We start from the raw sequence: 26,774 nt of genomic DNA on the forward strand, positions 1-26,774 counted from the left end.
GTAAAAATATGATAATTGTTTTTTTTACCCTTCTATCTGGCAACAAAACTGACACCTTTTTACAAGGAGTCATGTTTGCACAGACCGCAATACCTGCAGTCATAATACAAGCAAAAGAACATAACTCTGATAATGTGCACTGTCCTTGAAGTTGATTGGTCCACACCCGAGACAGCTTTCCTTAGAGCCTAGTCTCACATGGGTTGGACCAGATGACGCCAAAAGGCGCACAACTCAAAGACAATGCACCATCAGAGTATGAGAGCTCGGGGTAAGCATTTACACCATTGGAACCTCATTTGCCAGTAAAAAAATATGATAATTGGTTTTTTACCCTTCTATCTGGCAACAAAACTGACACCTTATTATCAGAGTTATGTTTTTTTGTTTGCATTATGACTGCAGGTATTGCGGTCTATTCAAACATGACTCCTTGTAAAAAGGTGTCAGTTTTGTTGCCAGATAGAAGGGTAAAAAAACCAATTATCATATTTTTACTGGCAAATGAGGTTCCCATAGTGTAGATGCTTGCCCCGAGCTCTCATACTCTGATGGTGCATTGTCTTTGAGTTGTGCGCCTTTTGGCGTCATCTGGTCCAACCCATGTGAGACTAGGCTCTAAGGAAAGCTGTCTCGGGTGTGGATCAATCAACTTCAAGGACAGTGCACATTATCAGAGTTATGTTCTTTTGTTTGTATTATGACTGCAGGTATTGCGGTCTATGCAAACATGACTCCTTGTAAAAAGGTGTCAGTTTTGTTGCCAGATAGAAGGGTAAAAAAAACAATTATCACTCTATTTTTGTTACCGCTTTAAAAACTATGTATAGCGCTTTGAGCTAAGGTGCTCCATAAATATAAAATATGATAAGATAACAAGATGACCATGACACCCCATTGAGTGGCTCGACTTGACGAGCCCAACAGGGATAAGAAAGAAAAGACTGCGGAAAGGACATGGAAGACTCTTCGGCGTTGAACACCCACGGCGGCCGATGTCGATCGCAAACACTCCCGCACCGATTTACAACACAGACCCCGTCAAACCTGCTGACATCTGATCGGCGTGATGCAACTTGCTGCTGCAAGGTTCACCTTTCCCTGGAATAATAAACGGGGATGACAGATGCAAAAAAAAAACCCATAGTCACCATTGCAACATTTTTACGTCGGAGGTGACAGCAGCCACTGGAGTCAAAGTTAAATATTTTTTTTGGAAATAATTCAGGAGCTGTAAAACAAGAATGTAATTGAGCAATAAAAACCAGGGCAGCAATGCAGCCGTCGCCCGTGACGCGCGTACAACTTCGCGGGTCCCGTGGGACCTGGACACTTAACCCCGCAATCGCTCAAAGCGACGAACTCCACCGCTGACGCGGCAAAACATGCCCCGCTATCTCGCACGCCGTCCGGCTAATCGCTCCGCCTGGCCCAGCGCACGCCAACGTTCCATTGTCGGCAGGACATCAGAAATATACGCTGCCCATTTATAGAGGATTAGAACGGTTGGCTACGTATGGTGCAAAATAAGTTGAACGTACATGCGTAAATAAATACAGAAGAGAACGACTGGAAATCCATCCATGAAACTAGACGGCCAGCATATCTCTTTAGTACGGAAGTTCAAGTATATTGGAATCCACAAAGCCAGACAATGGAGAGAGATTGACAAGTAAAGTTAGGAGTGGAATAATCAAGGTGTGGGTCAAGTAGAGTTGGGTGATGCACAAAAATAAAATGCCAATTTTTTATGCAAGGCATCGTCCTTAAGCCAGGGTTCATGCGTGATTCGGGAGTGCTGGGTACGAGAGAAAACGGCCGGAGCACACGATGAGGCTGATGACGGAGATGGATTTGTCGAGTCGGGCAATTCCGGCACAATTTGTCCGACAAAGCCAATTGCTGTATTCACCAGCAAAACATCAGGGTACTCAAATACGTAAATGTTGTGGGTTTACTCTCCAACACACCGGTACGCTGAACTAGTAACTAATTGGCACGTTTGGTCTACGTGACAAACCTTACTGATTGGCTGCGTCGGGTGGTGGGTGGGTTAACAACACATTTACGCGATCTAACCAAAAATAACTTTTATCATGAAGAAAAGATCGCGTGGGAAATGAACAAGTGAGCCGACGGGTAAAAGTCGCGGGCATCGATATAGGAGCAGTTGGGTCGAATAGACTGCAACGGTTTGGGCATATGTGCAGAACGTCGAGGGGGTAAGTTGAAACTAGAGAACACGAAAGTTGAGGGAAAGAGAAAAAGGGGGAAACTGAAGATGACAAGTCAATAATGAGGACATGAGAATATGTGGCGTTACTGCGGAGATGGTGATAGATCGAAGACTGTGGATGGAGAGAGGACTTGGCCAGGACTACGCCCGGCCACCTTTGTCTCCCCAGTGGCAATGTTTACCCACCACACTAGGTACTAATTTGAGGCTGAGTCGACCTAGGGGATGCCCAGGACCAGTTCAGATAATCGCCACTGGTGTTGGTGGTCGAAACTCGGGTTGCCGGGTTCGTAGCGCAGCGCGCTAACCACTGTTCCACCACTCTCCACAGACCTCACCAAGTGGAGCAAATGCTCAAAAGAAGAAATACGTTTCACAATCATATTTAGCCACAATGGTTGGCACAACCGGTGATGGAACTGCCACTGTGGTATGAGGCCTCGGGTTCATATATAGGGTTAGCAGTTTCTTCCACTGCAGTTCACTCAACATAATCATTGCAACTTTACAGCCTGTAATGCTTATAATGCACATTCTGCCAGTTATGCAAGAAATAATCAACGAGGTGAATGAATTGACAAGATTAGGAGACCATATAACCACCACATGGTAAATAACTCCAGGAAATTGTTTGCAAAGCAATGATTTAATACATAACAGCAAATTGACTTCAAAATGTAATGATTGTGATTTTGCTAATATTTTGTGATGATTTTTTGTGAACCTTATATTTTTTGTGAACCTTATATTCTACGGCATATCGTGTTATTATCATATCACGAAAACCCTTATTGTCATGGCAAGGTGGCGTAATGGTAATAGTTGTGCCTAGCAGCAAGAACGTTTCATGCCCCGATCTGCATTAAGTTTATCCTCCAGGTTCTCCATTTTTTTTCCTCTCGCAAGAAAATAACAATCAGTGTAACTGGCGTTGACCACAGATCGCAAATGTTGAAAAATTACCCGCAAATTACTCAAATGAGACAAAATACGGCAGCAACATCGTACCCCCTACTGCAAAAACTTGGCAGGACCCTCCTGAAAAGAGTCTTGAGACTCGGTGAGACTTTCCTGAGGTAAACTAGCGGGGTAGTAGTAATAATAATAGTAGCAGTAATGACAAAAAATCATTCTCCAAAAACATTACCGAGAACCCTACTTTGTTAAAAGTAGCGTCTTGCACGCCGCACGTTTAAATACATTTTCTGCCACTTCTGCCAAATCGATTCCAAATGATCCAATCGCCACCCTCCCTCGCTGACGGGGTCAACGGGGCTAAACTTCGCAACAAGAACATTAATTTCCGGTTGAAGCGTCATTTTCTCCTCAGTTATTCCGGCTGCTGCTGCTGCTGCTGCTAAAGCCACGAGGTCATGCGATGCTACACAGGGGGTTGATGCAGCGCAGGGCTCCGACACCGCAAAAAAACAGACGTACCAATTTGGCCCACGGGCACGATTTTACAACGGCCGGGGCCGGCGGTGGCGGCGAGATGATATCAGATTGCCGTGCGTTGGATGATAAAGTACAACGTCTGCAATTCTTGCAAGATTAAAATAAATAAAGGTGGAGACCTGCGGCGGGCGGAGCCGACGCGCACTCGGCGTGATTGACGCATCGCCAAAAGCCCCCCCCCCCGTTGTTTCAACGCAGCCTTTGCACCACAGACATCACCCCATGAATCTCCTGGCCCCCCCTGCGTGCGCCAGCGGACTCAAAGTAGTTACAAACGACGGCCATCTGGGGTTAAACCGGGTTCTCAAGCGTAGCGAGCTGATGGTGCTAGTTCGATCACCGATGACTGCACAAATCTAAATGAGATTTACTTTGTTTATTCAGCTCTGAGAATTGTATAATTTAGTTTCATTGACTTGACATATGAATAGGAGGGCTTACTGACGTTCAAGGCAATCTGTACAATTGCGATTAATAGCAGCAGATTAAAGATGTAATTTTTATTTGTTATCCACTCAATTGTCTGTTCAGAAGCAGAGTGGATCTCGTCCATTCTTCTTTTAAAGGAGTGAAGACTGCAAGTGTTTACAGTTGCACCAGCTTATCTCATGGAACGCGGCATTAAGTTGTCCATCTTCATGGTTCTTTCGGTAAAGTCACGTAGAATGGAAATAATAAAATAAATACAATTACACATATTTTATTACTACCATTCTACGTGACTTTACCGAAAGAACCAAGAAGATGAATCCCTGCAGTCACGAAAGCTTTACATCGAAATTTAAGTTGTCCACTTAATTAGGCTAATTTCCTAGCTTTGAGAATTAAAATATCGGTTTGACTTGTCAAGCAACGAACATCATTCTCATATTCAGAGCGGATAGGAAACTTTTTCCGCCTTGCTGCGTGAACATGACGTAACTTGAAGAAATCTCGGAGGTAGTTCTGTGGTATGCGCTTCAGTGATAAATATCATTGTGAACACACGGGCAAATGTATACCGTGGTGATAATAACGTACGTACAGATGCGAAGAGAACTTTGAGAACGGAGTAAGAATTAATGAGGCAATAATTATTATTGCACACGGACTGTTAATAGTTCAGGCCCAACCGGTGTTCATTGATCGGGCTTGAGATGTTAATAGAATAGGACACTAAGCCAGTTACTGTGTCGTGTTAAAATCAATTCAAAACAATCTCCCACAACATTTTCCGACTCCTGCATCAAATCAACATCAACATGATGAGCAGCAATAGCCATGGGCAAATCCACTGCTGGATGAAGGCTTCCCCGATCCGGTGCCACCTATCGCAATCCCACGATGTGACAATCCACCCGGCGGCAACCGCATACGAGCCGATAACTACATCACTCCAACTCAACGCTGGATGGTCCTTCCGGGAAGGATGACCAAATCAAATACGCCAACCATGAGTGCCATGAGTGAGCGCATTGTATTGTTGTCACGTAAACTTCCGTACACCTGCCGACGACGATCACGGATTTCTTCGAGATGCCCTTGCTGCTGGCTAGGAATGTTCCTCCAGGTAACCGAAGGCCTCCCTCCCTTAGATGACACCCCGGCGTGACGCAGGATTTGCTGTGAGGCATCAAACAAAATCTCACACCAAGCCACGCGCCAATAAGTCTTTGCTCTCCAAGAATTGCAAAAATAAAATAAAAACCACTCCCATCAACAATCGGCAGCCTCGTAAAAACTAGCAATAGCTCATGTAAACTGTTTGCACAGCCATATTTGGAGGGGCGGGACCACGTGAACAATAAAGCAAACGTTCGAAAAGCTGTTGCCAAAGTCTCAGCGTCCCGAGTGAAATTTTCTCCGGCACGCTGGCAGACAGGTCATCCCGACTGGAGCCAGGAATCTGCCGCGTGTTGCTGGTAGCGCAAGTTCCCCTTCCCCCCCCCCCCCCCAAAAGTGCGTTCAGCTATTGTGGCGTTTATCCACTACAACGGCAAGAAACACGCACAACCCGTCCGAACACCATCCCGAAGTTCACCGCCCAACCGAGACCTTCCTGGGGCTCAGCGAAGCGCCGCTGTGCGTCGATGCACTCGACCGTTTTGGAGCGTGAGTAGTTGTTAAAGTGCCGAGTTATTTCCCAGAGAACGTAAGTTCTATTTACTGCCAGCTGTCACTTTCTTGGCCAATAACCTAGGAGTGTCTGAATGAAGTAAGTGCTTTCAATGAAAAAAAAAATCTAATGAAATAGAGATGTTGAAAGTTCCCACCAATTTTTTTGGTTTTATTATTGGTGGAGCACAGTAATATTTTGATAATCCTAGGATATGTAGAGAACAATCATTTATATTTGTGCAAAGTAAATAAAATTGTAAAAAAAATCTGAAAATGCAGTCGATAAAGAAATATAAACATTGGGCTTAAAAATTAACACCACCAAAACAGACCTATTTTTGTATAAAAAAGCAGACAATGTTTTATACAAGTGGGCAGCCAAAGAGATGCATCACAATATCTCTGTTGTCAATGCGCCTATGCATACACTGTGTTATATAACGGAACAATAGATCATGGGCAAGAATGGAGGTCCTTAGAACAAGTCGAAGGGCTGAGCATGAGAATCTTAAATAATCGCGTTCTCATAATAATTTTTCCCATCTTTGAAATATCTAAATGCTTAATTTAGATCAACTGTTTTTGTTTATGAAATTTATTTCGTTTCCTTATTTATAAGTTCGTAATTTCGAGATGACATTTAAGTGCTGAAACGTAACATGTTGCTTACACTGTGCTCTGGGCAGAGTAAGTAAGTTCTATTTACTGCCAAATTAGCGCTTAAAACTTTGACGCGAAACCAAACATCGCACAAAAACACAATGCGCAATTACGTAACACGGCTACAGAGTGCAGAAGTTATAATACTGGTAGGAACCACCTGGTTCCACCAGCCCACGGGGGATTATTGTGTCCGTCGTGCATTAAAAATGGGAGGGGTGGGGCTGGGTGGAGAGGGGAGGGTGGGGAGGGGCTGGGTGGGGAGGGGCTTGGTGGGGAGGATGGGGAGGGGCTGGGTGGGGAGGGTGGGGCTGGGTGGGGCGGGGTGGGGAGGGGCGGGGCTGGTCACCCCGTGGTGCCCTTATAAAACTCAACGTTTAACCTACTCACGTCAGCTTGTGCCCGCCCTCACAGTCGGCCATATTTGCGGAATACACCACGCCGCCGTTGACCCTGGCCATTGACCGAGCAACCCAACATTCCTACCAGCTCCCGCCGCAGGAATGTGTTAACGTGTTAGCCAGGCGAGGGCATATTTGAATAGCTCTCAATTTTCCCCATGCAAGCAAAAATTAATATCAATCCGCATACAATAAATAACAGTTGGCAATCCCATGCAAAGTTCATTGCACGCATAGATAACTAACTTATGAGCAAGGACCATATAAGACCGAAACACCTAGGACGGAATACTTCAGCATGGCCACAATTATATATATTTAAGCCCCTTGTCAAATCCACTGCTGGGCCTCCCTACACCATGTCGGTCATGGAAGTTGTCAGGACACACTTCACCACACACTGGTTCCACGTGCGTTGAAGGGGGTGTGCCCGGACAAGTTCAGTTATCACTCGCCACTGACATGATAGCCTTGGAAGGGAATCCAATTCAGGTCGCTGGATTGAAAGCGCAAGTGTGTGTGTGTGTGCAAACCACCGCACTGCCCTTCACACCCCGGGTAATAGGCCACACACGTCATATCACTTGGAAAAATGCAGAGGCGTACGGCCGGGGGCTCTTAATCCGGGAGATAACGGGAGGCGTCAAGGGTGGAACGCAACTGCCGTGCGCGCACGTGCCGTACCCCAAGCCGTCTCTCCACGTCGGTTTGCACGCGGATTACCGCTTGCTCGTTCAACCGTGGTCATTCTGCCGCGATCCTTCCGCTGTCACCTTCCATGTCACCAGCCACACTTTTTTTTTAACGCGGTACTTTCCCTGGAGTGCATTAATCCTGCCCCAGCATGAGCGCCATAGATAGGCAGATAGATGTGCACACACATCTGTGTGCGCGTGTGGGTGTGTACGTGCAAATCCACCGAGCTGCGTTCCTAGCAACCTGAGATTCTATTCCTGGCCATGCATAAAGTCGGCGGCGAGTGAACCTGACCTGGGGGACTTCTGTAGGTTGACTCGGCCTCAAATGAGCACCTTGTGCAACGTGTAGACAATACTACTTCCTCGTGTTCCCTGCCAGGCTTAGAAAGCACTCAGTCAAGGTCATCAGTGTAACATTAGTTGTAGCAAACGTAGCGTAACGCTACTCCATTTACAGCGCAAATCACTGATGCACTTATCAAATTATGCACAGAGACAGGGCAAATGACATTAGCTTGCTGCGTCTCCTCTTAGGGCAGGGGTTGGCCACCTGCGGGCTCTTTAAGAACCGCTTCGTGATATTATTTATAAAGGATCGGCTCTTGAAATAGAGGTTATTAACCAAATTCGAGAATAAAAATGTTCTTCTTGTTATTTTGGTTGCCAACCCACTCTCTTAGGGCATTCTTACGAGAGCTTTCTGACAGCTGCCCTGTGCTGTCGCGGACATGCATCTGTGCTTTCAGCGCACAGCCAGAACCCACGCTGCAGCAAGCACACAGATAAGGGCTGCGAGTCGCTGTAGCTTATCAACATTGTGCCGCACGCATGCAGGCATACGCAAGCATCGCAGCACCGTGTGACGGAACCTCTCAAGAACATATGACTCATGCCATCTGCGTATTGACGTGCAAAAAAAATACACAAAATATCTTCACAACAAAAGGACAACTCATGGTTTTGGCACGGCCTCTCATTCTACATAGTTTACGTATCTCCATGTAAAATATACATGTGAGTTTGTGTGTGTAATGAAGATTAAGCCATTCGGGTACCAGCTGTTGGAGCAATTAGTTTGGCTTGGGGTTCTGTTCTTTAACATATGGGCTTTTTCTCCAGCCAACGAGAAAGTGGGTGGCGTCCATAAAATAATAAAACATAAGCTGGTCTCTGGAAGGCAATGCCTATGATTTATATTATTCTCAATTCTTTCCTTTCTTTGAGATACAGTGCAAAAGTTGGACATACATCGACAGAAAACCCCCCCACCCCTCCAACTGCTAAGCCATGTGAGCTGCTGCTGCTGCTGCAAATGCTCCGAGCGAGCTCCTAGTATGGGTGAGCATGACGCCGGAAGGAGTGAACAAATGTGACCGCCACCACGCGCACACCACGACGCTCTTCATTCCCAAGTGCTTGTCATTGCTCAACTAAACCTTTTATTATACCAGCTAAGGCCCACTGAGCTACATAGTTCTTCTTAAGAAGCGACCTGGGATCACAAATACATAGCTCAAACACAAGTGACTTATCATGTGGAAATGTATCACAGCCAACTATTCTAAACGCATGTTCTTTCTAAATGTGGAGGGAAAAACCGGAGGACCCCGGACAAAAAAATCCACGCGACCACGGGGAGAACATGCAAACTCCAAATATACAGGTGGGTCAGGGTCAGGATCGAACCCACGACCTCCTGCATACCAGGCGAAGTAGTTAACATCTCACCACGGGGGTGCCATTGTTCGTCTGCGACACAGCACCCGTGTAGTTACTTCACATCGAGTCGTCTACCGGGAGAGAGGCACAAAACCACCGGCCAATGGAGTTGAGATTTCGCTGTTCACTGGCTCGACGCAGAGCCGGTAATGGAGCGTTCCGTTGCTGTCTCTGTAGAACGTTGTGTGTAAACTACGATTCCTCTCTGTTCGCACGCGCTAACACACGCACATAGATCCCCCCCCACCCCCGTCTGGGGCTACAGATGATAGGGGCAAGTGCTGTATCTCGATTGCTCATGGAAAAACACCAAAACAGGTACTCATTTGAGCCTAAATAGACATAAAGCAGGCCAGGTTTAGTGACGACCCGACAATGACTTTATGGCAGGATCAAAGCGCACTGCAACAAACACTCCTCCCCCATAATAATACCTCCACACACAAACAAAGATCCACCCATGAAGCCATTACCAGACTGTTAGGTCAAGTGCCGCTAGCCAGCGCCTAAATAGGCCGGCACGGCGCAAGGGTGTCGTGGTCAGTATCGCAGACGGCCACTTTTGTCTCCCCAGTGTCGATGTTTACACAATGTACAAGACATTCATTTCAAGGGTGGAGTCAACAAAGTGGACTCATGTGATTAGCTCAAAGATCAAAATTGGACCATTTTTTCTGCCAGCATCCAAAATGATGAAAAATAAAAATAGGTTTTTACCATTTCTGGCAATAAAACAGGAGGTGGTAAGACGTTCAAACACCGAATGGATACTTTTTTGCAAGGCATCAATTCTGCATTAACCACACATACTTATGGCAACACAAGGAAACAAACACGCTCTCATAATATTTCCATTGTCTTCAAAACCCGAGCTATACGTGTTCTAATACTTGCATTGTCTTTGTGCTGTTCGCCTTTAGGCGTTCTCTTGTCTAGCACGTGGTGAGACTAGGCCATGAAGAAGGCTGTCTCTGGTGTAGGCCAATCAATGTCAAGGACAATGCATATACATTCATTATCACAGCTTGTTTGTTTGCATGTTTTTCCACAAGTACGTGTGGTTAATGCAGACTTGATGCTTTGCAAAAGGTTTTTATTTGGTGTTTGAACATCTTAACACCTGTTTTATTGCCAAAAAGGGTAAAACCTATTCTTATTTTGTCAGGCTCATAGATGATGTTAGCTGTGATCGCGAATTGAGCTGAGGTTGCGGGATTCGTGACTCAGCGAACTAACCGCTGCACCACCACTACCCGCAACAAATACACAAACATGTACACAAAGTAGCTGCCTTCACAATTGACCTGTACACCAGATATTATAATTTCACTAGCTTATGCAAGCAGTTTCCTTTGCCAGAACTTGTCAGCTAATATTGATTGAAAGCATGCGATTTACACCTATTATTGTAACATTAAAAAAATGCTTAAATCACACACACACACGCACGGGGCGAGTTGGAGTGACACATTATGAATCGTGGATCAATTCTGCACCATGCCAGACTCCACCAATTGCACCACAGTGACAAGATATTAACTCCCTCGCTTGGTATACAGGAGGTCATGGGTTCGATTCCAACCCTGAAGCTTGTATATTTCGAGTTTGCCTGTTCTCCCCGTGGTTGCGTGGAAACATGCGTTAAAAACTATTTGGCTGCTATAAATTTCCACCCGATAAGCCTCTTTGTTGAGCTAACATTTGTGGTTATGTCACTTCTGAAAGAGAGCTATAGATCTCAATGGGCCTTAACTGGTAAAATAAAAACAGTTTATAGTTTTACAAACCATAACATACCAAGTTCACTACAGGGTCACTGCCACACCCTTTCCCACGTCCAGCGAACCTCAAAAAGCCCCTCCCCATGATGACCCCAATAGGAAGCGGCCACTCTTATCAATCAATACAAGAGAAGGCGGCACGATCCGGCAGACCCATGAGTTGGCCTGGTCCATGGGACAATTGCTGCTCCAATAATATTCACTCACTAACTGCCTGTGCGTAGGCCACTGGGCATTGGTGGTGGAGGCTGTGAGATGCACACAGAGGGCTCCATTGACCAGGCAGCAGCAGCAACCACAGAAATCCTGGAATTGGCAGTGTGGCTCATTGGCTAACACCAGGTGTCAGGGCACAGAGCCAGCACCGCTAACATCCTGGGTTCAAATGTGGGTGTCAGCCACTCGTGGTGAAACTTGCGAGGAAAAGTAGCAGTGATGTGGCCACGTGGTTGAAGGGGATGAAATCTGACGAGAGTGCATTGAACTGCCGATGTGAGTGTTGTGTTTTGTGGCCTGCAGTGTCGTGGTGATGGTGATGGAACACAGTGTGGGTGAGATGAAGGAGCCAAGTCATTGGAGGAGGAATCAAGAAGCGAATGGAATAAATAACTGGCATAGAAGCGGGAACCAGAGTCTGTATGGATCATACTAAAAGTTGCTGGTTACTGATCGCATTTGCTTTGTTAATATACATGTTTTACCTTCCTTTATTTTTGTTAGTATAAGAATGTAGTCTTGTATTGTTAGTTTTTTACACGCATTTTCAATCGGTTCCCTATTCCTGTATTGTGTAAAGCAAGTGCTGATAGTCGCTGTTTGTATCGCGACCAATGTAACCACGATTGCGTTTTAGCCACCTGCGATTAAAATAGGGTTCCCGTGAGTAGCGAATTGATGGCCACCAATGACTGCACAACAAAATATCATCCAATTTGGATTTTCAGTCAAGTTTTCACTTTATTTGACTTACTCCAGCTCTGAGCGATACAACATGTGTCAATATTCCTATAGGACACGCACTCTTTTTAAGTTGTATGAAAGGTATGCCCCGAGTGTAGGTGAACATGTCTAATGAAGTCGTTCTAAAAGATCATCTTCCAGGGACATTCTTCTAACACAGGGTGGTGCACTGCTATCTGTGAGAGTTCAGAAATTGAAATGTTCATAATATTAAAATGGCAACAATAGTCCAGGAAGTTGAACCTAGCGAGTGACGTCTCACTTCCACGTTGACCCCATGATCTTTCACGACGACTTGCAGGGTCGGCTCAGCTCAGTTCTAAGTGGGTGGCATGGGTCAGGAAGTAAGGTCAGGGGCTCCAAGGGATAATTTTGGCCTTCAAGGGCTGTCATGTGGACACAGGCTTGTGGGTCCAAGCGAGTGCCAGCAGCGAGCCAGCCTAGTTCCACCCTCGCCACGCAATACAAGGAACAGAGTACTGCCACGTTATAAAATTGGATTATACTGTTAGGAAACTAAGCACTCGGTGCACTGAGCTGCCCTCACTGTGACACAAGAATTATCGCAGCCGCACGCCTTCGTCAGCAAACCCACACCCGAAACGATCACACGTTTTCCAAAAAAAACAGACCAATAATGATAGCGGCAACACCAACGCACCGAGTGAGTTATAAACAAACCAATTAATCGCTCCTGGAACCCATTAGCTTGGACGCATGAGCGGGTGCGCTCATGACACCAGCACTGGCACCGCTCCAGACCCACAGTGGATGCAACATAGATAGAGAGAGAGGGGGAGAGGGAGGGGGAGAAAGAGGGGGCAAAAGCGGGCGGTGGTGGGAATGGAGGGACAGCAGGAGGTGAAGGGGGTCGGGGGGAGAAGGGTGGCAGTGCAGCCCCCCACGTGTCCCGGCGTGCTCGCCCGTCACCGGGAAGGTGACCGAGCTGACACCGTTGCCGGCGTCCATTATCAGCGGCCTATTTATAGGCGCGGTGTTGCGACGCGAGTGGCGTGCGTAGCCCTGTGGATCGGCCGGATGGTGAAGACGCGTGGCGCCGCTGGCGTGCGACGTGCGCCACCGCACGAGGCCCCGCCAACGTTTGTCGATGGAGCCCCGTGCCGTCGAAGAGCCCCCTGTGTTTTTCCAGAGTGTAAAAATAAAAAAAAGTCGATGGAGCGTACATTCCCTGAAGCTCAAATTAAATGTTGGGGCAAGTGCTCATCTCTGTTGGTGGTCAACAAAAATGTGGTAGAAATTCCACATTTCTATGGCAAGGCCCAGTTGTCTCAAAGAGACAACCTGAGATTATGTCTCACCAGACGGTGCTTATGTTGACGATTCTGAAAGAATGTGGATGATTACGATGATGACTCGTTGATGGTTACCATGATTAGGTCAAGAGTGATTTTGATGATTGCAATGATGACAATAAAGATGATGATGATGACTGGCTGCGATTTGAACGTGCAATGTCAATCGTGAGCAATGCCGCTCTACTAACCGAGCTTGACGTTGGACACGGAGTTGAAAGAGAGTACTACAAATAATAGACTCCGAGGGCCGGTGGAGTTGGGAAATCTGGTAAGGTCACGCGTGCGCGCCGTGGATTTCTGAACGCTTGCGAGTGGCACACAGAGACCTGTGGCCGGGAATTCACTTCTCAGAACACAAGGCCCAACCCACAAGGCAATTATAGGACGACAAACTCAAGGTCTTTCACGCAAGCGAGCGGTGTCACAGCAAACTACATTACAACAACCTCGCCCGCTCCCGGCACCGTACGACTCGCTGTAACTTAATAAAGGACATTACTCGAGTTTAAAATAGTCTCGTAATTTAAAAAAAAAAACACGACGTGGAAATTTCTGAATTAAACCTGACACATGCTTCCAGTTAAACAAGGCGACCAGTGTTATGAAAGGGTTTGCGAGTGGATTAATGAATAACGCGAGTTTGAAATGTGTGTTTAGGTCACGAATCGGCGAGCACACCTCATCGAAAACGAGGTCTCGCTGAAGAGAAAAAAGCCACCCCCATCCACCGACCAAATTTACAACCCCTGGAAGGCTTCAAAAACATTCCGAGGTTCAATTCTGTATACATACCAACTTTATTTGTGTGTATAATGTTCGTGTGTGTGTATATAGTATACATAGAGTGGGGAGCGGTGGTGTAGCCATTAGCGCGCTGCGCTACGAACGCGGCAACCCGAGTTCGATTGCTGCTCACGGTCAACACCAGTGGCGATTATCTAAATCGGTCCTGAGCCTCTCCTAGGTCGACTCAGCCTTAAATAACTACCCGGTGTGGTGTGTAAACATCATCACTAGGGAGACAAAGGCAGCCGGACGTGGTGTTGGCCACCCACCCCCTCGTGTGCGGTGTCGGCCTTCATTAGGTGCTCGCTAACAGCACTTGCCCCAACACTCTGGTGGGGGCTATACGTGTGACCTTTGTCTTTGTATATAGCAGTAGTACTAGTAGTGGGGAGCAGTCGTGTAGTGTTAAGTGCACTTTGCTACGAACCAGTGCTGCCCAAGTTCAATTCCCGCTCATGGCCAACATCAGTGGCAAATATCTGAACCATTCTCGGGCATCCCCTAGGGTGACAGCTTTAAATGAGCACCTGGTGGCGAGATGTGTAAACATCAGAACTAGTTCTGGCCACACCACCCCCTCGGATGCCATGCCTGCCTTCATAGGTACTCGCCAATATCGTTTGCCCTAACAGTCATTTAAAGCCTATACAGGAAATATTTTGAATTTGTGTGTGTGTATATAGTACACATATTAGTTTATTGTCCTTCCCCCACACCTCCGATTAGCACGGTTGTTTACGTACGGTGTGAAGGAAGTTCAACATACGTACATATATGCATTGTACATTGTGTACATTGTGCAAGTATACACACGTATACGCACACACGAGTGGCAGTCAAAAGGTTTTGAATAAATATATATACATAAGGCTCCAAAATCCTGAGAAATGTATGAATGTAAATACAGAGCTCATTACACTTAGCAAAACACAGCATTCCGGTGTCAAAGCGAGTGTCGCACGTTTTCCCTTCGCCATCACATTGGCGAGTCCCCACTTTCAGTGCGGCTTTCATCTCTCAATCTTCTACGGCAACATCTCTCGTGACAGCCCGACCCCGAGTCTGTAATTGAATAAATATTATTGCTAAGATTATTTTTTAAGTGCCGGCTTGTATAAATGTTTCCGCAAGCCTACGAGCGCTGCACTGACGAGTACATTACGCGCGGCTGTTTGCGTGTGTGAGCGCGTGCTCGCTAACAGCACTTGCCCCAGCAGTTTGTTAAGGCAGTGCAGGGGATCTTTGTCTCTGTTGTTTTTAAGATGTAGTTGGTTAAGCAATTTTAATAGCTTTGAAGACAGCACTCACGATAAAAATCAAAATCTGAAACTATTTGCATTTCTCCAACAGTCGTAAGTCCCCCCCAAAAAAACGATAAAAGCATTCCACCTTTTACATTTAACACACACACACACACACCACGTTCGCTGGCAAAATTGACATTTTTTTTTCTCTAATGCACATACACAGTGATACATTCACCAGTGCAGATCTCCAGCGATTTGCGTTTATCTCAAACCCGAGGGCCGAGTGGTGCCCGACCAATTGTAATCGCTAACGGGCGGGCGGTGCAATTTTTACGTAATTAAACGGCGCAAAAAAACTAACACCACACGCACGCCTGCGATGCCAGCTGGGTAGGGTACGCTCAGTGGATTCGTTCCGATGCTACGTGACAAGGTGAAACATGTGCGAGCCAAGGGGCATCATGGGAAATACCAATGAGGAATACCAGCGAGCAGTGTACAACGATAAATGACCCCATTGCCCCAACAATGAGCGTACACTACGGTAGATTATCTCGGTTAAGCAAAGTTACGTAAACAAAGCAGTAAATAAGTAATGGAACTGTATTTAGAAATAGTGCTGCCCTTGCAAAGTATGCTTCGTGTTAAGGCCCAGTAACAAAGATGATATTTTATGGCTCAATGGATATTATTGACTGTGGCCTGGTGCAGCCAAAGGTCATAAAGTGTCCGACAATAGAAATTTGGGGTTTAAAGTCCCCAGTCAACCTTCGCTCCGTGGGAGGTTCCTCTGCTGCGATTGTTTGGGACTCCCTTCCATCAGTCATCCGTGCTGTCGACTCCCTGCTTCTGTTAAAGTCGAGGCTCAAGACCTGAATTTTTCTCTCGGCCTAGGACTGCCTCTTTCTCTGTATAAAATATGCCCAGCTTGTATACATTGTTGTTTAACAGAGCAGCTTTAAATGTTTCTAGTTTTTAAATGCACGAGTATGCAGAGGATGATAGAAGTTCAAAGGCAAAAGAGTGCGAGTAAAGTTTGATGATGTCGGAGCAAAGTTTTATAAATGTAATCAGGGAGTAAAGGTTGTGACGAGTAGTGGGGGACATACAGAACAGGGAATTGGAGAGGCACGCAGAGGCTGGAGACAACACAGGATGACCATCAGCCCGATAGTGATGAGATTGTAAGAGCAGATCTTGGAGGTCAGTACAGTTGTCAACTGCGCCACGTTCATTAGATCTGGCAGAAGTTAAACGAGGCGAGGTGTGAAGGTGGCACCTGTGGGAGCTGTGGTTGGTGGTGGCAATCTATTTTGGGCCTTTAGCAGAAATTATTTCTGGGTGCGTCATGTGGCTCCAAACATTGCTATGGTCAAGCCACCCAGCTCAATTAAATCACAGTTGTGTGAAGTAATTTATTTAAGACACAAATTACGAGTAATATTATGTTTACAGTGTTACGAGTCAGATTTGGGGTATCCCTATTAACATAATGTATCCAAGGTCGCTTGAGTAATTATTTCGATTATTTGTCTGCTATAAATTTCCACGTGATAAGCCATTTGTTTGAGCTACCATTTGTAGCCAGGTCGCTTCTGAAAAAGAAACTTAATAGCTCGATGGGCTTTAGCTGGCAAGATAAAAATGGTTTAGTTTTATTTGGATATTTTTTAACTGATTTGTTTACCTTTCCTATACTTTTTACTCCAATCATATTTTTCTTTTGTTGTTTGTAACGTTCTGACCTGCCCCTACTGAACATCTGTCAAGAGCTTTATAGCTCATCGGATTTTTGGGGGCCCCACGCTTATGCCGAGCACCGCCACTGTGCGAGAGAAGGGGGCGAGTGGCCTGACCTAGCAAGTAGTGTTATTTTAACCGGCACCGACCATTTCGCTCGCTAGACGGGTAGCGTAATTCGAGCGGAGCGCAACCCTCCGGCCGTGACAAAACTTGCCCGCAGCATCGTAGGGGGAAGGGGGGGAGGGGGGCTACCCGGGCACAAAACGGCGAGTTGTCGGTCGGCCGGCACTTTTGAAACAAACCCAACGATTCCTCTCCGCTGATCGCCAGGGCTGCGGGAGGCGTCACGACATAAGGCAACCACGGCCCATCGCTCCGTCAGCACCCTCCTTTGAAGGCATGGGGGCTTCGTGCATCGGGTGCTCTCACCCTTTCATGTGCTCTTTTTATCTTCGTTTTAAAGATAACAAATATTATTAGAGTGGGGGGTGTACTGAGACGACGTGATTTAATTTTTGACGGCTTGGAGGCAGAGCATGCCGGCGGTTGGTCTGATCTGGAAAGTTCAATCAAAGCGACCAACGGCTGTCTGTCAGCCACGATCGACTTATCGGTCTTGTAAAATCTACCAGCAAACCGCTTGCTACTGGTGCGGAAGTGAACATTGAGCAAAAATAATGTCACCATTGTCGTCGTAATGGTCAACTCGCACACTTCACGCTCGAGTGAGTGGCAGGCCAGTAATTGCCTCCGGTGTCGGCCTTAGCCGATAGGCGGGAATTCCGCACTCCAACAAACAAGTTTTGCTGTTGCACACCGCACTAGCCCCGCAGCCTATAACACCTGCTGTGCACGATAGTTGCCTTATCCACATGCGACATTATTGTATGAATGTGCCACTGCACCGTTAGTCTACGAGAATGAACGAGACAGTACGTACGAGGTAATCGTGCACAGCACCACCGTTGAATAAGCAGTGTTCATGTAGGGTGATATAAAACAAGAGGGGGGGTGGGGTGTCATATTACGAAGCGTGAACCAAACCATATTTTTCCCAAATGCCTTTTGAGTTTTTGCGGATCACGGATTTGGGCAAGGGATTTCATTGTCCTGCACTTCCATGCACCCATGCCTTTGCCTCTACGCCTTTGGCGAACCCGCACTCGCATGTTCACTGATTGTGCTCCCAGGGCATTCACATTTTCCCACACGTATTGCGTGTACGCGCACATCCAAACACATCTACGTACGAACATGATAAATTAAAGCGCGTCTTGGGATTTCTTCCTTCAACGATAGCCAGACAAAATATGGAGTCATTTGTTTTCACAAAAAGATTATTCCCCGTTTATGTTTCAAATAAATGTCTGCATTGCCGTAGGAGAGCGGTGACAAAGTGATTAGCACGCCGGACTAAGCAACCGCGCTGCTTGATCCCAGGCCACGGCTAATATCAGTGGCATCTGAGCCAGATTTGCCCCGCCCCCCTCCACCACCGTTGGCTCCCTTCATCAAGTTGTACCGACTAGTATGGTGAAGCACGGTTAAACAACCCGCCAAGACCCACACGCCGTAGAGGAGCCCCCTCAACCAGCAGTGGAGTGACACAGACATAAGGGCTGCGCATGTGCGTGACCGTTTCGTCGGCGAAAAATTGTAAGCTGTGATCACGTTAGTGGCACGAGTGACGCTTTGCATGAAGCAATTGCCATTGGCTACACTGAGCAATGAATGTATTGCAATACGGGCACTGCCAATCGGTGCAAGTGTGGTCTTCAAGGTTAGGCTACGTGGTAGAAAACCCTTGGATTGCTACTGGTGGCTGTGTTGAATCGATATCCCTCACGAGGGAGGTTACCATCCAGCGAGATAAGACAACTGGAATGGTTCCTCTGCGAGGAGGAGGAGAGAGGGTACGCTCAATACGCGGCCCCAACCGCACGTCCACACTTGGATCCCGAGCCGCTGTGAATAACCTACGTGTAAACAACTATCAATCCAGTTGCTGATATTGTGACTACCTTGTGGTATAGGGCATCACTACATCTGTACACAAAAGTAACTAGCAAAACAAACTGCATTGATGTTGCGCCCCGTAACGTAAAACAAGTATCGGAGCGCAGGTTTTTAGCCAAGGGGACGCCCCTAATGGCAGCTGTCCCTGTGCAGCACAAGGCGAACACAGAAGTTGGGAGGCGATGTTGCTATTGGTTTTTCCAATGAAGCGACAGGTGCAACGCACACACAGAGGTGTGAGAAGAGCCCGGGTGACAGAAAAGGAGTCGCGAACTCACCTGTGAAAGTGGGATTTGAAATTCACACTGCCGATATACACAATGGCGAGGAGCTTTGAGACAGGCAGGCATTGGTAAATCTGTCGCCTGTGACGGTGGATTTCAAATTGACACCGCCAAGAGGCAGGTGGAGAAGCATCCCCGCCGGGTGGCGGTCCCGAAACGTGAAAAAGTAAATATCAAAAAAACTTGTGTTAACTCAACTAAAATCTGTTTTTCATAGGTGGTCACCGACACGCTCCGGCAGGTTACCACTCTCGAGGGGCTCTCAGGCAGTGTCAGTGGATCCACATGGAGGCGAGCAGTGCGGGACAGGCAGACAACAGGCAGACGACAGGCAGACAAGGAAGTGGGGGGGGGGGGTTCAATCACTCGCCTGTGAACGCATCCTTTTCCCTGCTCTGGCACGCGAGGCGGAAGATGGCGGAGATGAGGTCCTCTGCGGCCGCGAGCGCCGCTCCGCCATGCCTGGCGCCGAAGAAGCTGCAGGCGACGTCGCACACGAGCGACACGCACGGCTCGGCGCGTGTCGGGGCGCCGTCCACACCGCAGCGCGGGAGCGCCGCGCGCATCGCCGATACCACGCGGCGCACGCACTCGGCGGGCAGCAGCGGCTCTGCGGGACACAAGGCGCGCGCGCGCGACGGGGAGATGTTAACGACCTCGCCTTGTGTACGGGAGGTCGTGCGTTCGATCCCGACCCCCCCCCCCGACGCCCATTGGAGCTTGCGCGTCTCTCTCCCTGTGGTCGCGTGGATTCTTCTCCGGGTCCTCCGGATTTTCCCCTCCACATTTAGAAGCGTGCAGATTAAGAGTATTTGGCTGATAGAAATTTACACGTGAAAAGCCACTTCGCTGAGGTATCATTCGTGGCCAAGTTGCTTCTGAAAAAGCGCTATATAGCTCAGTGGGCCTTACCTGGTAAAATGATAAATGAATCAGAGTTGAATAGTGTATAGTTGAAGACGCACGCACGGCGGACACACCCACGTGAACGCACGCACGCGAACGCACGCACGCGCACACGCACGTGCAGCTGTGTGCGAATACACACCGGGCTTTGTTTTCATGCAGGGATTTATTCCGGGTCACTGGTAGATGAGTAGCCACGGGCAGCTAATCAGAATCAGAATGTTTATTTATGCTGGAGGAAGCCGATGAGCTATAAAGCGCTTTGTCACAGATGTCCAGTAGGGGCAGGTCAGAGCGTTACAACGACAATACAAAAACACGATTGGAGTGCAAAGTATAGAAAAGGTAAGTAAATCGCTCAAATATATATAAATAAAACTAAACTATTGTATTCTACCCAGGTAAAGCCCAATGAGCTATTAGCTTATTTTACAGAAGCGACCTGGCTAGAATTGATAGCTCAACGAAGTGGACACGATGTTCAGGGGTGGAAATATTTTCTGGTTTTCTGACCCAGGCAGACCCAGCTGAAATTAAGCCACACGCACGCATAAACAAACACATACATTCACGGTATAATGAACACACGTGTATAAATACACACAGAGACGCATGTGACTATGAATCGCTTGCTGTCAATCTCCCGTGGAACAACAGCCTCGTCACGGCGTGTCAATGACGAGTTGTTGAACCGTACTTCATCACACTGCTCAATGGTGGATGCCGAGGGCGGGGAGCACAGACACGGGAGCGTAGAAGTACAATGGAGCAAAGGATTTTTCCGCGCTGCTCTCCGCTGTCCACAGCGGAGACTCGCAGCCAGCTATGACACCTGTGATGCATGGTGGTCACCCTGCTCAGCGCTATGGAGGCTCAAGCCAGCTTTGCTTCCCAGATCTCATGAGAAGTGGCGCATTGTGCGATTTGGTTGTAGGCTTCCTGCCACATGAAACAAAATATACTCAGTAAGCAACTGGCCAAGAGGACCGCTGCTGGATCAAGCACTGCAGAGTTGTAGCTTCCCGCTCTGTGAGAAGGCGCGCCTCCAACGGAGGCATCTGCTGTAACGCACAACTAAAGAATCGCAGCCCTGCTTGCCGTCAGATGATGACGGTCCGTCCCTCAGCCGGCCTGCCCGAGACGCGGCCTCTTCGGCGCTCAGCGGCAGGTGCCCGAGCGACGTGTGCTGACGCAGGCGGCGCTGGCCCGGCACGATCGTCGCATTCCAGCGCCGGGTCTGGCCCAGAGGTCGCAAACGGGTTTTGATTCCTTACCCGGCCCGTCCGAACAGCGCCCGGCGTGGTGGAGGGGGGGGGGGGGGGTCGCACGTACTCGCGACCCGAGGAGGCCCCGCAACTCCTGCCTCGCGAGCGGCCACGTCGAGAGCTCAGACGTGAACTCGGGAGGGGCCCCGCGCGCGATCCGTCTTGCAGACAGCCGCTTCGCCTTCGGGGACCGTTCGCGCAATAAATCACGCGACGTCAAGCCGCTTGTTTTCCCTGCCACGCTTCGCGCAGAACGTTAGGACATTGCGCCGGTTTGCCCGACGTGAGCATTTGCACAGGAAGGCCGAGGGGAAGAAGCCGTTACAAGGTGGTGTTTTTTTTTTCTTTCACTCGCTCGTTCTACTTCTCTCCTCGCAAGGGCTTCACGATAAAAAAAGATATAAGAAAAAAGTTTGCATCAACATCCCACACGTATTTATCAGGAGCATTTCACTGAAAAACGTCAACGTTGATTTTTAAATCCCCAGGGGGTTCTGCGGCAGCTAAAATTCTTGATGAGGTGTGAATGGGTTTAGGAAATCCGTGTTGATTTGGTAAACTGGGTCACAGAGAAGACACGCAATAGTCCACTGCTGTAAGGAGTAGTGCAAATATTTTTCCAGTTACATTTCATGTTCTTTTCACCAATTCTATCGCAACTGTTCCACGTTCAATCATCATCCAGGCACACCGCAATGCAAGACAGCAGCGCCACAAATCACATCACACTTTGTTTCAGATCACGGAGGTCAGGCCAGATCCTGGAGGTCAGATGTCGATTGAGCAGTAGCTGCGGGACCTGGCGCAGGGTAGAACGCGTTGCCAACGGGGCGCGGTGGCACCAACGACTTTGGCCGTGATGACCTCTTGATCTTTGCTTCAAGTTCTTCATTGGTTACATTTGACCACAATCTCCACATCATGCTCCCTGGATGTGGAGATGAGCGAGCGGGTAGGTTTGTACCTGTCGGCCAAAAAATTGTTTTTGCAGTGAAAAAGGGTCAAATTAAGTGCAAAACCAAATTGGGTTCGAAGCCAGGATCTCAGCACTGCCAATTCTAGACGTATTCTTCTTGTGTGTGGCTTTTTATAGAAACTGATGAGTCCATCACGTGCAGGCCGTAAGCACAGCCTCGGGGGAAGCCGAGCGGAGGATGTCTTCACAACGCCTCCGCTGACTTTAACCGCGGGTCGCGATGCGGTCCCCTACAGTCTCCCTACGGTCGTGGTCAGGATTTCCGCAGTCGCATGTCGCCGGGGCTCTCTCTCTCTCTCCGACCGTCCGCTTTGAATATGCGGTGGTTGCCCCATCCGGTGTGGGTGCTACGGGTCGTTCGGTTCAAAGGCCGATGTACCACCCGGCCACGTCGGCCTCCCAGTGACGATAGCCTCGTCATTCCCCTTTGCACGGTGCCGGCCAGGGAAACTCCCGAGTTTATTATGACATTAAAAACCACATTCGTCAATAACACCACCCGATAACATAAACACTATTTAGCATGATCTTTTGAAAAAAGGGCCATTGTCTGTAAGGTAGCCTTTAATACATCCGTGTCTGTAGTGAGGCGGCGTTTAACGCTTGGATTTGAAAGCGTACGCAAGTGACAGGCTGCCAAGGAACCCAAAGTGGGCTTGGCAGGGACAATTGGCGGTGGCCGAGCTTGTCGACGGAGTGGCAGCCGAAGGAGGGAAGGCGCCTGGACGTTCGTCCACCGCAGGGATGGATCACTGACATCGGCTCGCGTGCGAAAGCCAAGAACGGATCGTTCCACTGCAGCGGTGTGCCAATTCAGTGCGTAATTTTTTGTTTTGTTAATTTAATATCTCATCGTGAACGCTGGGCGATCGCGTGTGTGAAGGAGCCGTGGCGCAGTTCTCCACCCCCCCCCCAAAGCCCCCATCCCATGTGTCACGCATCCCACAGTTGGCAGCCGTGCGAGCGCTACGCGCTGAGCGCATAGCGACAGGGACAAGACAACTCCGCGATTCCCACGACATCAACGTCCCGAGGGGCTACGCGACGGGATGTACAGGGAATTGTAAAACGGGAGGGGGGGGGGGAACAAAAAAAAGACATAGTAAACTAATCGGACGAGCGGGGCGGTGGACACTGCCAGACGCCACCCCTAAAAACACCGTCCCCCGAGGTAAGACGTATAAACAAAGCAACAGCTGCGTTCAAACGCGCCTGGCGGCAGGGTAAAGATAACCTCGCAATAAATCGCGCGCCCGTGCACTTCACAGTCGCAATCTGCAATCCGGGCGTTGGTGGCGCGGGGACGGGTCGAACGTCGAGGAGGGGGGGGGGGGGGGTTATGCATCGCCACACGGAGGGGGCCGTTAGAGCGTGCCGCAGAGATGCAACGCAAGGTGCCCTCCCGAGCGTGACTGGCCGATGCCCGTAAGCGACGGCCGCCACCGTGACGGAAAATATTGGAAAGCGGACAAGGAAACCGGAGACGATGAAGGCGGCGTCGTGCAGTTTGCACCGCGCAAGCCCGCGACATTTGTGCACACGTGCGCGTGTTTTCCGCCCATGGAGCTCTCGGTCGATCTCCATGGACACGTTATCTTATCTCCAGAACGCTGACAAAACGTAAACGTTGAGGGATGCTCCAGAATGAGGACAGCTCCGATACACGGATTAAAAGGTCAGGGGGTCAAGTGTCGATGCGAAGGCACGCCCTTGGAGCCGGGTGCATCTCCAGGACGACTCCCGGAGATGCATTCCCCTTCGGAGGCTTCTCCGCTGGGTGCTGCTGCCGCTGCTGTAGTTACTGCGGCTGTCGGGCCGAGTAGGGCCACTCGAGATAAAGTCCCTCGAAGGATGAGACTCGTTGATGGAACAGTGGAAGCTCAGGATGCGGGTCTTGCGTCCGTACGCACTACATACGCTCGCTTGCCTCTCGCTTGCCCGTCAATCACATCTTCGTAAAAGTTAAACAGTGTTATTAGATTTTTTTTTTATCTCGCCACATCAAAGCAGGATGGAGAAAGGGCCCGTTTAAACGCGGCATTGTTGTTACGAGGCCATATTTTACAAATATAATAATTCTGCGCTACTTTAAAATAAATCCCCCAGCAATGTCCGTAGCAACAGGAATGCTTTGATTTGTGAATAGACCGCCGGGGCACTGGTGCTAAAAGGGCCCGCACGGTGGCACGTCAATCTCGGCGATTAATCCCCCCCCCACCACCGTTGCGGCTTGTGGTGGGGAACCGGCGACACCGAATCGAGAGCTCTGGCGGTGCTGGGGCCTTTGTTTCAGATCGTTCGATGGCTCGCTTCCTCCGAACCGGTTGGGAGGGGGGGGGATGAAAAAAAACTAAAAGGAAAACAAGAATTGACCGTCACGCTTAAGAGGAAAACAACTTTGCGCGCTCGGCTGCTCAGCTACGTAACTCTGCAGTTGTATCGAGTTTGTTGACAACATTCGGTGCGTGAGGATGACTGGACAGGCAGGTTCAGTGGTGTGGAGCGAGCAGCTTCACAATCGCAACGTTGGGATTTCAAATCCTGGCTTGGGGGATAACTCGGCCCATCATCCCCGCTAGGTGGATAAAAGGAATGCCCACTGTGTGGGAAGTCAACGGTGGTTGTGCTCTGGAGAGACTCAGCCCCACCATAAGAATGTGTAGTTTCCACCACTGGCTGAGACCTATTTAAAATGTGGTAAAAAAAAGTGATTCGCAGTTAAATCTCGTGTTTTTGTATTAAAACCTCCACCCATCCTTATTATAGAGCCTCCATCATAGCTCAATAACAACAACGGAAAGAATAAACTTCCTTTTCTCCACCGCCACACTCGAACATTAATCCTTCTCGGAGGCATGGAACTGCAAAATTCCGCGGTGCATCGTAACCTCGGCACCGTGCCGGGGTGGGGAGGGGGGGGGTGTGGCGGACAGGCGGGCAGGCGAAAGCCATCCCCAGGTGGGAGGATCGCAGCGAAGGAAACGAAAACCGTGCAGGCCACCTGCCGGGGCGATCACGTCGCGAGAACGCGAGAACACACTGCGCTGATTGTTTCTCCACCGGCCGCTCTCTCGCGCTCCGCTCGCGATTTGTTTCGTTCCAGCGGCTCTCCTGGGTAGGTGAGCTGGCCGGAAGGAAGGCTCCTTCAGGCCGGTCACAGCAAGCGACGGTCGCTTTGCTACAACAATAATGAGAATCACTGCGTAGGCTACAGCGGCCGTGCTGCATAGCCCTACAATGTGTTTTCGGGCTGTGCCGTGCGTTTGTTCGGCCCGCGTCCCCGCACCTCCGATCAGCACGGCTGACTACGTACGGCGCGAAAGAAGTTCAACATACATACGTACATACACGTCCGACATTTTGCTCCACGTGTTGGAAGCTTCTTCAGAAACTAAACGTGCACGGACGTCCTGAAGAGTCAAACAACACGTGGTACGGCCCTAAAACACAATAGCGCGGTTGCTTCGCGAGTATTTTACATAAGGGAGGAAACAATAGCACCTGGAAAGAACCGCCAAGTGTGAGAGGGTAGGAATTAGATGTATGCAGAGTTACTCTTCAAGCAACTGACTAGAATGACAAATGTGATTCACACGTGAATTAAACGGTAAATTATAGAGGATCTCACCCAATCAGCGTCATCAGTGCAGTGAGGGCAGCACTTTTATATCCCACAGGCCAGAGGCTATGCGGTATGCGTGGAGAGACCACGAAGAATTTGGCAACGCGGGTGTTTTTTGTAACGCTCCAAAATTCTGGGAATCTTTGTGAAAAAAGTAACATCTGATGTGAACGTTGGGCCCACTCAAGCCGCACCGACCAGGCCTCTTCTGGGCTGTAACCAAAAATAAATAAATACATTATTAAGTTTTGGCAAGGAGTCCAAAAGGAAAGTTAATCGTCCGTGACGTTTCCTAAACTTTGGTACGCACATCAATTTGGGGGGAGGGGGGGTTAAGTAACGGGCCTGTTGGTTCGCAATACGTAGAGTGGGAGCGACGGCTTTAGCCAGCAAAGTGCCCATAAATCCACTGGCTCACGCTCACCCTGAGCCGACATTGGTGCTTCCAGGAAGGACGCGATGCGAGCATGTAAAGTATTCCCTCGTTATTCACAAATTTGCTATCCGCGATTTTGGGCTATCCGCGAATCGCATCTGGAACTGTACACGGCTACTCAGCGTCTCGCTTGCAAACAACCGGACAGTATTGTTTTATGTCGCAGACAG

General features: G+C 48.7%; 1 protein-coding gene across 2 annotated transcripts in view; it reads right to left on the bottom strand.

Annotated features, from left to right (window-relative positions):
• Positions 1–26,774, bottom strand: part of LTN1 (listerin E3 ubiquitin protein ligase 1) — a 172,767-nt gene that overhangs the window by 93,972 nt on the left and 52,021 nt on the right. For both annotated transcript variants that reach the window (XM_078615544.1, XM_078615545.1), the window contains exon 15: positions 19,770–20,009. In XM_078615544.1, the coding sequence (XP_078471670.1) occupies positions 19,770–20,009 (240 nt within the window). The remainder of the gene's footprint in view (positions 1–19,769; positions 20,010–26,774) is intronic.

The sequence above is a fragment of the Lampetra planeri genome, chromosome 47 (genome assembly GCF_965212315.1).
Source record: "Lampetra planeri chromosome 47, kcLamPlan1.2.h2, whole genome shotgun sequence".
Classification (NCBI taxonomy): domain Eukaryota; kingdom Metazoa; phylum Chordata; class Hyperoartia; order Petromyzontiformes; family Petromyzontidae; genus Lampetra; species Lampetra planeri.